Source organism: Benincasa hispida, chromosome 10, assembly GCF_009727055.1.
Source record: "Benincasa hispida cultivar B227 chromosome 10, ASM972705v1, whole genome shotgun sequence".
Lineage (NCBI taxonomy): Eukaryota > Viridiplantae > Streptophyta > Magnoliopsida > Cucurbitales > Cucurbitaceae > Benincasa > Benincasa hispida.
Window position 1 is genome coordinate 15,162,299 of NC_052358.1, and position 13,340 is coordinate 15,175,638.

The 13,340-nt window shown below is 35.2% G+C and overlaps 2 protein-coding genes across 3 annotated transcripts; one reads left to right on the plus strand and one right to left on the minus strand.

Annotated features, from left to right (window-relative positions):
- The first annotated feature begins 74 nt into the window (after positions 1-74).
- LOC120087603 (U-box domain-containing protein 33-like) lies at positions 75-6,435 on the plus strand. 2 transcript variants are annotated; one of them, XM_039044424.1, is made up of 7 exons: positions 75-813; positions 1,023-1,141; positions 1,967-2,076; positions 2,411-2,984; positions 3,953-4,501; positions 5,001-5,723; positions 6,109-6,435. In XM_039044424.1, exons 1-7 carry the CDS (start codon positions 528-530, stop codon positions 6,289-6,291), a joined length of 2,544 nt encoding a protein of 847 aa, XP_038900352.1. In that variant the 5' UTR covers positions 75-527; the 3' UTR covers positions 6,292-6,435. The 2 variants fall into 2 exon arrangements, with proteins under 2 accessions (XP_038900352.1, XP_038900353.1); XM_039044425.1 differs by having other exon boundaries at positions 672-813; positions 982-1,141.
- A 1,819-nt stretch (positions 6,436-8,254) lies between these two features.
- Positions 8,255-11,417, minus strand: LOC120087604 (probable protein phosphatase 2C 4). The gene is made up of 4 exons (XM_039044426.1): positions 9,549-11,417; positions 9,350-9,463; positions 8,740-9,004; positions 8,255-8,631 (listed from the first exon to the last, which is right to left on the minus strand). Exons 1-4 carry the CDS (start codon positions 11,196-11,198, stop codon positions 8,516-8,518), a joined length of 2,145 nt encoding a protein of 714 aa, XP_038900354.1. The 5' UTR covers positions 11,199-11,417; the 3' UTR covers positions 8,255-8,515.
- Positions 11,418-13,340: the final 1,923 nt, after the last annotated feature.

Genomic DNA, 13,340 nt, shown 5'->3' on the forward strand with positions numbered 1-13,340 from the left:
ACTGTTATAGTTTCTTACAACTTTGTTATGGGTTTGATTGGAAGACCTGCAAAGCTGCAACAATAATGGAGGAGAGAAGAAAGATATACTTCAGTAGCCATTTTCCCCCTTCTATGCTTGTCAAAATCAAATGGGGTTGGGCTTATTACATCTACATTCCCATCAAAATCACTCACAGACCCATAATAAACAGATTCTTGCTGCAACTTTGCAGCAAAGGGACAAGAAGAAGAAGAATCTGCAATGGCCAAGGAAGTTTATAGTCGATCATGGCTGGCTGGTTTGGTTTTATTTTAACAGGAAAACAGAGATGAATTGAAAAGAGCAAAATTCTAATAGTTGGGTCGATTTCAAGTCAGCACAAAAGTCAAGGCTTGTTTGGAATAAAGCAGCACAAAGGGAATTATTCCCCCATTGACACTCGAGAGAGAGAAGAAAAATCTCAGTCTTAGGCGTTTCAGAGAAAGAATGCGCCACATGCCTTTCCCTTTTGCTCTGTTTTCGGCTCTGGGTTCTGTTTCGAGTTAATGGAGCTCTTGAATCCTCCATATCCTCCTCATTTCTCTCCTTCTCTAAACGCCCTTCATGACTTTTATTCCTCTTCCACTTTGCTTCCTCCGATGCTGAACCCTCGTTTGCGTGGTGTTGTCGAAGAAGCTTCTGGCGGCGACGGTGGTGATTTTGTTTATGTGGCTGTTGGGAAATCAGTTGAGAAGTCTACGAGTTTGCTTCGGTGGACTTTCCGTTGTTTTCGTGATAAAGAAATTCGGCTCCTCCATGTTCATCAGCTTTCTTCTGTCATACCCACGCTACGTGAGTTTCTTCTTTATTGATTCTGTGTTAATGGTGGGATTTTTGTTTTTTTTTTCCTTCTAAACTTGCAAATCCCAGATCGAAATTGTTGCGCAATTGCCCGTTTCTTTATTGTTTAGATACTAATTTTGTGTTTGAGATTTGAAATTCTCTGTTCCTTTACTCTAGGATTGCCATTGTATAACCTTCGTGCGTTCTTCTCAACGCAGTCGGGAAACTACCTGCAAGCCAGGCGAATACGGATGTGGTGGCTGCATATAGGAAGAAGGAGTGGGAACAAACATCTCAGCTTCTTGAAAATTACTTGCGTTTCTGCCATAGAGCCAAGGTCTGATTTATGTGTTTTGGTTTTATTTTATGTGGAATTGTGAAGCTTGTGTTATTGAACCGACGAAGGACTTGTAGTTGTTAAATATTAGTTCTTAGGAATGCCTGAATCTTAAGCTCTTAAGTTTCTCTCTCTCTCTCTTGATGCTCTCCAGCAACTAGCCTTTGTGTTTTTTACAAAACATAACATCCTAACTTCCCATAATCTATATGTACATATGGTTTATTGGAAGATATCAATCATATTAGTGCTTTTTATTTCTTCCTACAATGAAATTTCTTTTCCAATGTCTGTGAAAATGATTGGGTTCAAATATCAGGGTAGCTACCTATTCCAGATATTAAAATCTTGTCAGTTTTCCAAGGAGCAAATATTATCGGGTCAAGTTGTTGTTTAGTAAGATTAGTTACTTTGTTGCCCAGGTAGATTAGTTGCACCTAAGTTGGCTTGTGTTAGAAAAAAAAAAACCCTCATGAAATCCTACTTTCATCCATCGTAGATGCATAGTTTTTGAGTTAAACAAATGTTCTAATTGTATGCTCCAAAAGGTGGATACCGTGCCTCGATTTTGGTTGTGCGAATTCCCATTTTGATGAAATCATCTTTCCTTTTGTCTTGATGTGCAAGGGTATTACTTGTTGAGTAACAGATCATTTTGAGATGTAAGAAAATAGGATGTGTTTCTACAAAACCTGAAATTCTGTCCTTAGTATCTCCAACTGACACAGCACAGCTACACCAAATAAATTGGCCTCATGGAATAAATTTACTTCTGTTCTCATTTATTATTTGCTGGGTTAGCTCATGTGGAGGTTACATTTACAGGTCAAAGCCGGTATTGTTATAATGGAAGCTGAACAAGTTCAGATAGGGATTGTAGATTTGGTTAACAAATACAGAGTTAGGAAGCTTATCATGGGGACTATGGCTGATAGGTAAGTTGTGGATTGATCATTTTACATGTGAACTTCAATAAGATGCTACTGTTAGTGTTATTTATTACCAATAAGGTAATTACGTTACCCTGTACGATATTTGTCATTCTAATTGCTTTGGATTACCATACATTTTCACCGGCTGTTGTATCCATGTAGATATAGACATATAAGAACAAAACAATATAACTTTGTTGTTGCAAGAGAATAAGATGGATCTCTTACATCTGGTTGATGTTACCCGATTCTTCCATTTTATTTATTTATTTATTTTTTTCAGAATTCATACAACAATGCACAAGATTATCTGTTCTTCATTTAATGTTTAATGCAGTTGTGTGAGAATGAAAGTAAAGAAGAGCTCTAGTAAAGCAGATTATGCTGCTAGAAATATCCCTTTGCCATGTGAGATATGGTTTATCAACAAAGGGAACCATGTATGGACCAGAGAAGCTGTTGAAGGCTCATGTTCTGCTTCATCATTGGTGCTGCCCGAGCTGGGTATCACAGAAATTTTTCGGGCTCAGTCATCTCTAGATGATAACAGCCACTCATTCAACCAGCAATGTTCTCAGTCTAGCTCTGCTAATGGTATAATTGAAGGCTTCAATTGCATTGATACGGAACCCCTTCATGTAGAAGGTGTTATGTTGAGTTCTTCGGATATGCATATACATTTACCCCCTTTGCAGATTTCTTCCAGTTCAGCAAGTACGAGCTCTGATTCAGGATATTCATCAGTTGAAGGGAGGGAGCCATCAGGCTCTGATTCAAAGGTTGAGGAAAGGGGTTTAAATGGTGAACTTAAAGATGCCATTAGAGAAGCAGAGGCGTCAAGGAATGAAGCAATTGCGGTGCATTTAATATGTAGAAAGATGGAACAAGAAGCTGCAGAATCCATAAAGAAAGTAAGCATAATTATCACGTGTTGTGTGTGCGAACTAATTTTTTTGGATGCTCTGTCATAAGATTCTTGTGGACTAAGTTGACATTTTATTGTCTATGAATTATGAATAATCAACTTCACTAGACACTAGGCCTTACATTTCTTTTTGTCGACTGAAACCAGTTCACCTTTTCAGCTTATTGATGTGATTGCATTGGAAAATGGAAATAGAGAGTTGAATTCTGACAGAAATTTTCTTAGTTCTAGGTGATTGGAGTTATATCTATTTAACTGTTTTCGTCTCAAAAGAGGAAAAGAATGGGAATGCCGCCATCCGTATTCATGTTTATGGTGATTGCAATTTAAGACAAGGGGTTTTAAGTTGCTTGATATTATTCCATTTTGGGTTCCCACTCACAGCAACATAGATTGTTTATACCCTTGATAGTTCTTCAACTTAATGGCATAATTTGTACAGTTTTCATAAAGGAATGTGTTTGTTCGATATTAATTAAGCTTGAGATCTTTATGATAAAATCCAAATATATTGCAATATAAACGGTAACATAATTACAAACGAAACCAAGTAATTCGAGGTACTTGGCCCTCCCCTCTTGAGATCTCTCTCAAGCTCTAATTCACTCACCACAATATTGCCTATTTCTTCATCCCTATAAACGGTAACAAAACTAGAAGATAAACCAAGTAATTTAAGGTATTTGGACCCTTTCCTCTTGAGATCTCTCTTAAGCCTAATTCACACACCACAAAATTGACTATCTTCTTCATTCTCCTCCTCCCCCTCTATTTATAACCAACAAGTATAAAAAAACTTTCTAACTAATTACTAATATGCCCTCCACCCTAATACCATTTCTACCACTTTAGTTGCACGTTGAGTAATAGTTTTATGCACAAATATTTGCATTTATAAACTGGTGAATATTTTGTTACTCTTTCAATCTAAAATAATCTTTTGTTTACTTTTAGTTCAAGGTCTTCAAATGTGTCAATGAACGTGAAATTGATCGTAGGAGAGAGACTGAGGAAGTGCTGAGGACTATTATGGAAAAGAAGAAAACTCTCTCAGAAGAAAGAACTGAAATACGTGAGGAGCTAGAGAGGACCATAAAAACTCTTGCTTTTCTTGACAGTCAGGTTCGGGAAGTAAATCAAAAGGATGAAGAGGCCACTGCTGAACTCAAAAATATACAAGCATCAATTGCAGCTCTCAAGAAGGAAAAGCAGGCAATACAAAGCCAAAAGATGAATGCTCTGAATTGGCTGTCCCAATGGAAAAGTCAGGAGGCTGCATTGGAAAATTACAACGGATCAATGGGATTTGTGGAGAACCAAACTCAGCTGACTGAATTTACATTCTTGGAACTACAGATGGCCACATGTGATTTTTCTGAAAGCTTCAAGATTGCTCAGGGAGGATATGGTTGTCTTTACAAGGGTGAAATGTTGGGTATGACAGTTGCCATAAGGAAGTTGCATCCACATTATATAATAGGCCCGGCCGAGTTTCGAGAAGAGGTCAGTCTTCTAAACCTGATCCTGATATTAAACAGCCCAATTTTCTTTTTGTTGTTGAGCATATTAGTTATTTCATTGTTATTAATAAGGAATCCTTGAGTACCTACAAGGTCAATGGAAAATATAATTCATTTACCTTTATCTTCTCAAGATCTTGGTAACAAGAAACATCGTATTTCCTGAACTGCAATTTATAAATATTATGTGGATATGTTGATGTATGTCTTTCAGCATCTTCATGAATAAAGTCTTGATGGTTAAATTTTCATATAGAAATATTGTGGTAAACTGTTGGTGGCTTACCTAAGCATTAATTTATATTTTCACTAATAATTGAATGGAATTCTATTAAAGAAAATTTTGAATTCCTACTCGATATTTGCAACGCATTCTCAATGCAAACAAAGTTTGTTATTTACTCTTGCTTTGACTTGATTTCAATGCGTTGCTTGTGTTTGATGCTGATGATTGAAAGTAGCCTTTTTCTACTGGCTTGCAGGTTGAAGTATTGGGTAAACTGCAGCACCCTCATTTAGTGACTTTGCTTGGTGTATGCACAGAAGCCTGGTCCCTGGTATATGAGTACTTACCCCATGGGAACCTCCAAAGTCACCTTTTTCGAAAAGGCAACACTCCTCCATTGACATGGAAGACTCGGGCACGAATAATTGCCGAAATCGGAAGTGCCCTTTGCTTCTTGCATTCTTCAAAGCCTGAAAAGATTGTCCATGGGAATCTGAAGCCTGAAAACATCCTTTTAGATTCTGAATTCATCTCCAAGATCTGTGATTTTGGTATTTATAGGATGGTATCTGAAGAAACACTATACTGCCCAAGTTTTAGGCAGAGCACTGAACCAAAGGGTGCCTTTTCACATACAGATCCAGAGTGTCAACGAGATGGAGTTCTGACTCCCAAGTCTGACATTTACTCCTTTGGGCTGATCATTTTGCAGTTGCTCACTGGAAAGCCAATAGTTGGATTAGTAAGTGAGCTGCGTAAGGCCATTTCATTTGGTCAACTCAAGTCGGTTTTAGACTTGTCTGCTGGAGAGTGGCCTATAGATGTTGCAAGGAGGTTAATAGACATTGGTCTACAATGTTGTGAACTGAAGGGCAGTGATCGACCTGACCTGACACCTACTCTTGTGAGAGAATTAAAACAACTGCAAATCTCTGAAGAGAGGCCTGTGCCATCTTATTTCTTGTGCCCCATTCTTCAGGTGAGTGGCTTATTTGTCTTTTTTTCTTCCTTTTTTTTTTTTTTCCAAACGCTCATGTTTTACCAGTGATTGGAAGAAAGTTGTTTAATGGAGATGGTACTTTTGAGACCGACTTGTTTAAGCTTGTGATGGAGAGTACTGAAATATGACTTGATAATTCTGAAGTAATTTGAGTTAGTAAAAAATGTAAATGTGAGATATATATTGGACATAGTATGGCATCTACCATTTTCTTAGTTCTTGCTGTTATAATATGGTTATTGTTTGTGATGCGAAGTGGCATTTCCAAATTCATTTTAAAATGGTTTTGAAATTGTGTTTGAATCTCTTATGAACAAATATCGTGCCTTTTATGGGTTGGATTAATACACTGAATTTGTTTCAGGAGATCATGCAAGATCCTCAAGTGGCCGCAGATGGCTTTTCTTACGAGGGAGAAGCAATACGTGAATGGTTAAACAATGGTAGAGAAACTTCTCCGATGACGAATTTGAAACTCAGTCACCCGCATCTCACTCCAAATCATGTTGTGCGTCTCGCCATTCAAGATTGGCTTTGCAGAGTTTGAAATTTTCATTTATCTAACAATTATGATCTAATTGTCGTATAATATGTTGTTAATATTAGTATCACGTGTCTAATATTCCAAAGCTAGCCTTCTTCAATGTAGATACTTGAAATTTTTCAGAAATAAAAATATATCATTGCTCTAGTTTCTCCTCTAAATTCTCGAAAAGCATATTGAAACTCAGTTGTCTTAACATAACTTGGAATAAACATTCCAAATTCTAGGAAGCCAAAAATTAAGGTTCATTTCTAAAAGGGACAAAATTAACTATTTTAGCTAGTAACAACGTTACTCTTAACTTTCACGAATCGATTGATGTGATTTTATGTTCAGAATTTTCACAAGTACATAAATTTGAACCTATCATCCATACAAATAAAGTAGACATTAATGTTTAACCACGTGAGCTATGTTTATGTCAACTAATTCCGTTCTTTGGTTCGTCCTATAAATTTGAAATTTAAATATCAACCTTACACCAAAAGACTACTACTTGCCAACCATATTCTTAAACTTGAAACAAGACTCAAATAAGAAAGAATCCAAAGGGAAGAAAGATGGTGAAGGGGTGTCCTACAGCTGAGGTATGAAGGAATAGGCCATTGGGTACTGAATCTTCTTTATGTCAAAATTTAATGTCCCAAAGGAGGGTCTGCCCTTCTTCACTTCACTTCACTTCATCTTCCCAACTGATTTTTTTCTTCTTTTTTTTTTTCTTTTTTTTTTGCATTTACTGTTGAAATTCCAAAGTAGATAGCAGTTGGAAGAAAAGAATTATAACTTAATTTATTTCCTATTTCAATCCCACCTTATATTCTTCTTTTGCCACGTGTCCTTTTGTTACTTTAGTTTTTGTCTAAATGGGACCCACTATTTGGCTTTGTCTAAGTTTTAATTGGTGTGTCTTTACTCCTTTTTTCTGGTCAACTTTCTCTTATTTATTACTCCAACCATATGAAACATGAAATGTCTAACCATTAAATAAGTCAGTTGAGCTAATTTACTCTCTTCTTTTTTAGGGAGATATTATTAAATTCCATTGCAAAATTTCAAATTTGCAACTACTATGGTTGAAATGCAAATGAATTTATGGAATATATTTTTATATATCCTACTAATTTTCTCTTGTATCAAATAAAAGAGGGGAGATTTTCAAAAATAGAAAAACAACGAAAATTATTTATAAGAAATAACAAAATTTAATCTTTTTTTATAGAAACTGACAAAGGCTGATAGAAATCTATCATTAATACTCTAGTGATAGAACTAATACAAGTCTATCACGGATAAATGTTTATAAAAATCTATCAACGTTTATCAGCGTTTTTTTTTTTTACTATTTTTGTAATTTTTTTTATATCTGTGAGTGTTCAGACCAGTTTACACATATCTCGACTAATCTCACGACTTTCTACTTAGGAATTGCTATTTTTAAAAAAATAATAATAATTTAACATTTTTTCTATTTGTGAAAAAATTCCTAAAAGAAGTGTATATTCATAATAAAGATAGAAAAAAAGATACAATTACTATGGACGATCCTGCAATATGCAGTTTATTATAGATTTTCCGTCCAATTTTTTTTTTTTTTTTTTTTTTTTACCTTTACAATAAAAAAAATACAGACAGACAGGAAAGAGAAGAGAGGAGCGACATCATTGTTTAGCAACAAATAACAATTATTAAAGCCCCATTGGTAACCATTTTATTTTTTGTTTTTGTTTTTGAAAATTAAACCTATATCATCTACATTTCTTACCAAGATTTGCATATTTTTTAAGTACAATAATTGAATTTTTAGCCAAATTCCAAAAACAAAAATAACTTTTTAAAAGCTACTTTTTTTTAGTTCTCAAAACATGGCTGGTGAAAAATAGATAATAAAGTAAGAAATTTGGAGGTGAAAGTAATGTGTATAGACTTAATTTTCAAAAACAAAATAGTTACCGAATGATGCCAGATAAATTACAAATTTTCCTTCCTTGACAGTTTTTATTTTTCTTTTTTTTCTTTTTTATTAAAAAGAACAAGCTTTTACACTTTACATCTCCTTGCCACCTCCTTGTAAACTGCAGAATTAAGTTCTTGAGGCAATTCTAAGAACTTTAATCACTGTATCTTACAATGGTGATAAGGGAAAAAGAGAAAAATTAACATAAAGAAAAAAAGCCTGACCTTTTACTGAGTTCTTCTCTATATCATCTACCTGCTTCTTTCTACTATTTTATACACAAGATCTCCATATCCTTCCTTCTAATGAAATTACAATGATCGACACATCGTCATGATACTTCCTCCGGTCGCCCTGCGGTATTTCAAGTAACTCATGGAAATCCATACCTGTATATCATGATCATAACTGAGTTAATAAGCCTTCTGAATAGATCGGTATTCTTATTTCGGTAAGGTGAGAAAAGAGAAGGCTTTTAGGATGGCGATGGTTCGTACCAGCTCTCTTTGCAGCCCGAAACAGCAGTAATTCAACCAGATGTTGAGCCGGGTCTCCTTCAGGTTGCAATGAGATGAAAAGTTCGACTTCAGAAACAGCTTCTTCGTTTGTGAAGTACTGGTAGAGTCCATCAGATGATAGTATCAAAAATCTGTCTTTTGGTCCCAATCTATGGTGGTGGAGAGATGGTAAACAATTGATGTATGGCGATTTCCCGACGTAGTCGATTCTGAACATTTCCAACAACGCATTGTTCCATTTAGGCTGCAGGTTAGAACAAAAATTATCTATGTTAATGACCGTAATCTCATATCAGAAAATGCATAAGTCGTATAACTTCGTATTGATCCAGTTCACAGTCCATATGGCAAACAGCTAATTCATTTAACAAACATAAACAAAAATGATGGTGGTAACTCTAATGAGTATTATCAATTTGAAAGATGAAAGGTCGAGAAAAGAACGGTAGCAAGTCGATTGATTGTGCATTCGACATTGCATTGGAAAGATGAACATTTGAGTATAGTATGAAGCCATCAATGCAGCTAGTTGCTTCAAAAGAACAATCCACACAAGAGCAAGACATTGTATTTTAAAGAGATTACGAACCTGTTTGAGGAAACCAGCACCGAATGCCCGAGTAACCTTCAACGAGCCTTTGACACGGTCGTTCATCACGGCACCAGCATCATCAGGGTGTTCGTTTTTTATTCTCTGGACTTCCTGAATTACAAATCATAACAAGAATTAAATCAAGCAACAACAATATATCATATAACCAAGCATCGTTTAAAGACAGTCGAATTACCTCATCAACACTGGTACTATGATCCATGGAAAGCTGAAAAGCAGTAAGGTTAGCAGATGTAAATGCTCTATCCCCATCTAATGCTTCAATGTCATGAACTGGCTCTTCATTAATCCTCTCCAAGTCTTGTCGAATCTTCCCGAGCCAATAATCGGGCTCCGCTTTCTGTGCTAAAACAGCTCGGCTATCACCAACATTCATCACATAAACATCATCTCCTTTCATAAGCATCACAAGCACACAAGAACCCATCAAAGCCAGTTCAGGATTTTCATCAAGCATCTTGTCTGCGATATCCAAATAGGCCTCCTCTGTTTTCTTCAATGCCTGAGACAGAGCTTTGAGAACATCGGAATGATTAATCGACCTCGAACCATTCGATCCCGATCGATTCAACTGCTCCTTTAACCTCCGATCGAGTTCTAATCTTTCCCGGTCCCATTCGCACTTCCACCACCGTTGATTATCCTCCCACTTCTCAGCAGCTCCTCTAAACTTTCCTCTTAAATTCTTACCTTTTCTTTTCCTAGAATTCAATCCAGAATTCCCATCTCCACTGACACAAGGATGATTCTCTTGTTCTACACACTGAGAACAAGCATCACTCACTCGATTCCTCTCCAAATCTCTTGTTTCTGAACATGGATTCTCATAACGAACAGGGGAAGTTGCCGGAGCGGCAACACCGGCGGAATTGAGCTTTTCATCCCATAACAAACCTTTAAGTTCCTTATGAACAGAGGAATATAAATTGGACAAGAGATAATCAGGAGCATCAGGACCGTTAAATCCATCATAAATCCCAACGAAAACCCACCCATGTTCTTCAGAAACCACAACATGAACTCGATCTTCCCCTGCTTTTCCTTGAGCCCACTGCAGATTTTGGCTCTCCATTGAATCATCATCCTCCAAACTCCCTTCGCTGCTGAAATTCAAACTACTCACAGTCAAATTCTCATTATGCGTCTCGGGCAAGACGATCCAATCGGGTTCTTTAACCGCTTTAATCGGAGCCACAATGGAATTTTGCCCTCGATGAAGCGATTTCGAAATTGCGGTTCTCAGAATTCGAATTAACCGGCTTTTTCTTGATCTAGATCTGGAATTAAACCCACCACCATGAGAAAAACTCCTCTGAAATTCAGTGGATGTAGAATTATCAAGAGGACCCGAAAAAATCCCCCGATCCAGTGGACCCGACATAAACCCTCGCTCAATTGGACCCGATAAAAACCCTCTTTCCAAAGGCCCAGAACAGGGGATTCCATTGAAATTCCCCGAAATCGGACCCGAATTTATCATGCTTCTAGGGATCGGCTGCAAAGGGATTGAAGCGAAAGAAGTTGAACTCTCAAAAGCCGCTGCTCGATCAATGCTATTGTACGAATACAGATCAACAAGAGCCGTAGAAAGAGGAGTTGATGTATTTGCACTAACAGAGGCGCCGGAGATTGATCGGAAAGTGGTGGTTTCTTCAGAATGAACTTTTGATGACGAAAGTCTCAAGGGATCCGGCCGGACATAGCAAAACGAGTGCCCCAGCCCTTCATCTAATGGATTTGTTAACAGAACGGAAATATCGGGCCGCCGCCTACCGTCGTTGATTCCGGTGAAGCAAACGCCGAGCTTCCCAATCCCGTTACCCATCGGGATTTTTATTGGAAAAAAAAAATTGGAACTTGATAAACAAAATTGAAAATTTTTGGTTTATTTGAGTAACCCAAACAGCTAATGAAATGGGTTTTTCATAGTGTAGAGAGAGAAAGGGGAATGAATGAAAGAAAGAGGTGGAGAAGAAAGGGAAGACGAGTGGAAGATGAAGAAGAAGACGAGGCGGAAAGAGAAAGAGAGACAAAGGCGTTGACTTTTCACTAGCGATTGTTTGAAATAAGAAAAACGCCGTCTTGGTTTCAAATCTGAAAAAAAATAATAATAATAATAAAATGACAATTTTTTTAAAAAAAAATAATAATAAAAGAAAATAAGTATGTATTTCCTTATTTTCCGTAGGGTGGAGGCGTTGACTAAGGTTGGAAGTTTTACTCGGACTCAAATATAGACGTCTTTTCTTTAGTTTAGAGTTAAGAAATAAAATAAAATTTTAGTTAAAATATCATTTTTGTCATACTTTAGGATCCATTTCAATTGGTCACATACTTTCAACAATCCTTGAATTCAGTCTTTCTACTCTCGATAAATCTTAAATTCAAAGTTTTAAAGTTGATTTTTTAATCTAAATTAGTTAAATAATAATTATAATTTGGAGGCGTTGTATTTGGTCTTTGGTAGTTATCAATTTTTTTATTAAAAAAAACAAAAATAGATACATTTAGTCCCCAATTTATCTTAAATGTTCATTTTTAGTCTCGGGTTGATAAGAATATGTTTTACATGCCCCTAGCGTAATTTTTTTATTATAGGAATTTTTTAAAAAACATATCTTTCCTCTATACAAAAAAAAAAAAAAAAAATTGTAATTTAAAATGTCATATAATGGTTTATTATAATAATAAAATCACTTCAAGTTTTTTTTTTAACATATACTCACGTATTTAGGGACTATAAAGTTATATTTTGAAAATTTGAAAACCAAACACGCTTATTCTTAAAAATTGGAGGATCAAATATATGTATTTTAGAAACTTAGAGATCACATTCATCCATTTTTTCAAACTTAGTTAATGAAAATGTGGGTTTCTCTTATAATTTTCATGCAATAAGGATACGAATATGTTTTCACCATTTACGAATAAAGTTAATCAAAATTTCTTTTTTAGATATCAACCATGAATTATTACAACGATTCATTTTTTTTTTGGGAAAAACGTCTTTTTGGTACCTAGGTTTTGTCTAGTTTCTATTTAGTATGTAGTCTTCAAAATGTTACACATTAAATTTTTAAGATTCAGTTTGGTTTCAATTTAGTTTATAAGTTTCAAAATGTTACAATTTTACATTTGATATTTGAGTTTTAGTCCCTATGTTTCAAAATCTGTATTTTTAACATGGATTGTTCACTAAAAACTATTTTTTTTGTCTCTATGTTAATTTATGTTAATAAATTAAATAATCACTAAAAGAATTATAACTAATTGTTATTACATTTAAAATTTCATTTGATAATTATTTTAAATTAATTAATAAAATTTGACGTCAATAATTGAAAATTAGTATTTAATAAAAAATTAATATTAAAAATGTAAGATCTTGAAGCCTAAAGACCGAATTGAAAAAAAAATCTCAAATCTCATTAATAAAATTATAGCATTTTAAAACTCGAGAACTAAATTAAAATAAATTTCAAAACTTAAAGAACGATATGTATAATATTTTAAAATATGGAAACTAAACTTAAAACTTAGATACCAAAGATATTTTATTTCATAATTTTTAATATTTATTAAAAATTGAGAATCGACCTTGATGAATTTAACCAAAATAATATAAACTTAAATTTTTTTAAAAAAAAAATCGTTAAACATTAATCTTGAGGAGGATGGGGACAAATCTTATTTTCTCACGCGCGGGTGAAGTGGGCCCGGTTTCCAAAAATCGACGTTCCGAGTTTAATCAGCGGAAAACGTTTTGCACGCGTATAAATCGGCGAGTTGGATGAGCTGGAAATTAAGATAAAAATTAAAACATAAATACAAAAGTCAAATGGCAAAAATGTAAACAATATTTGCATGGGAAACCGCGTCCAGTCACCGTTGGATCATACGCAATGGTTGATGAAAATCATGGTTGACTGACACCTGGCAATTTCCCATAGCTTTGTTGACGTTTCTC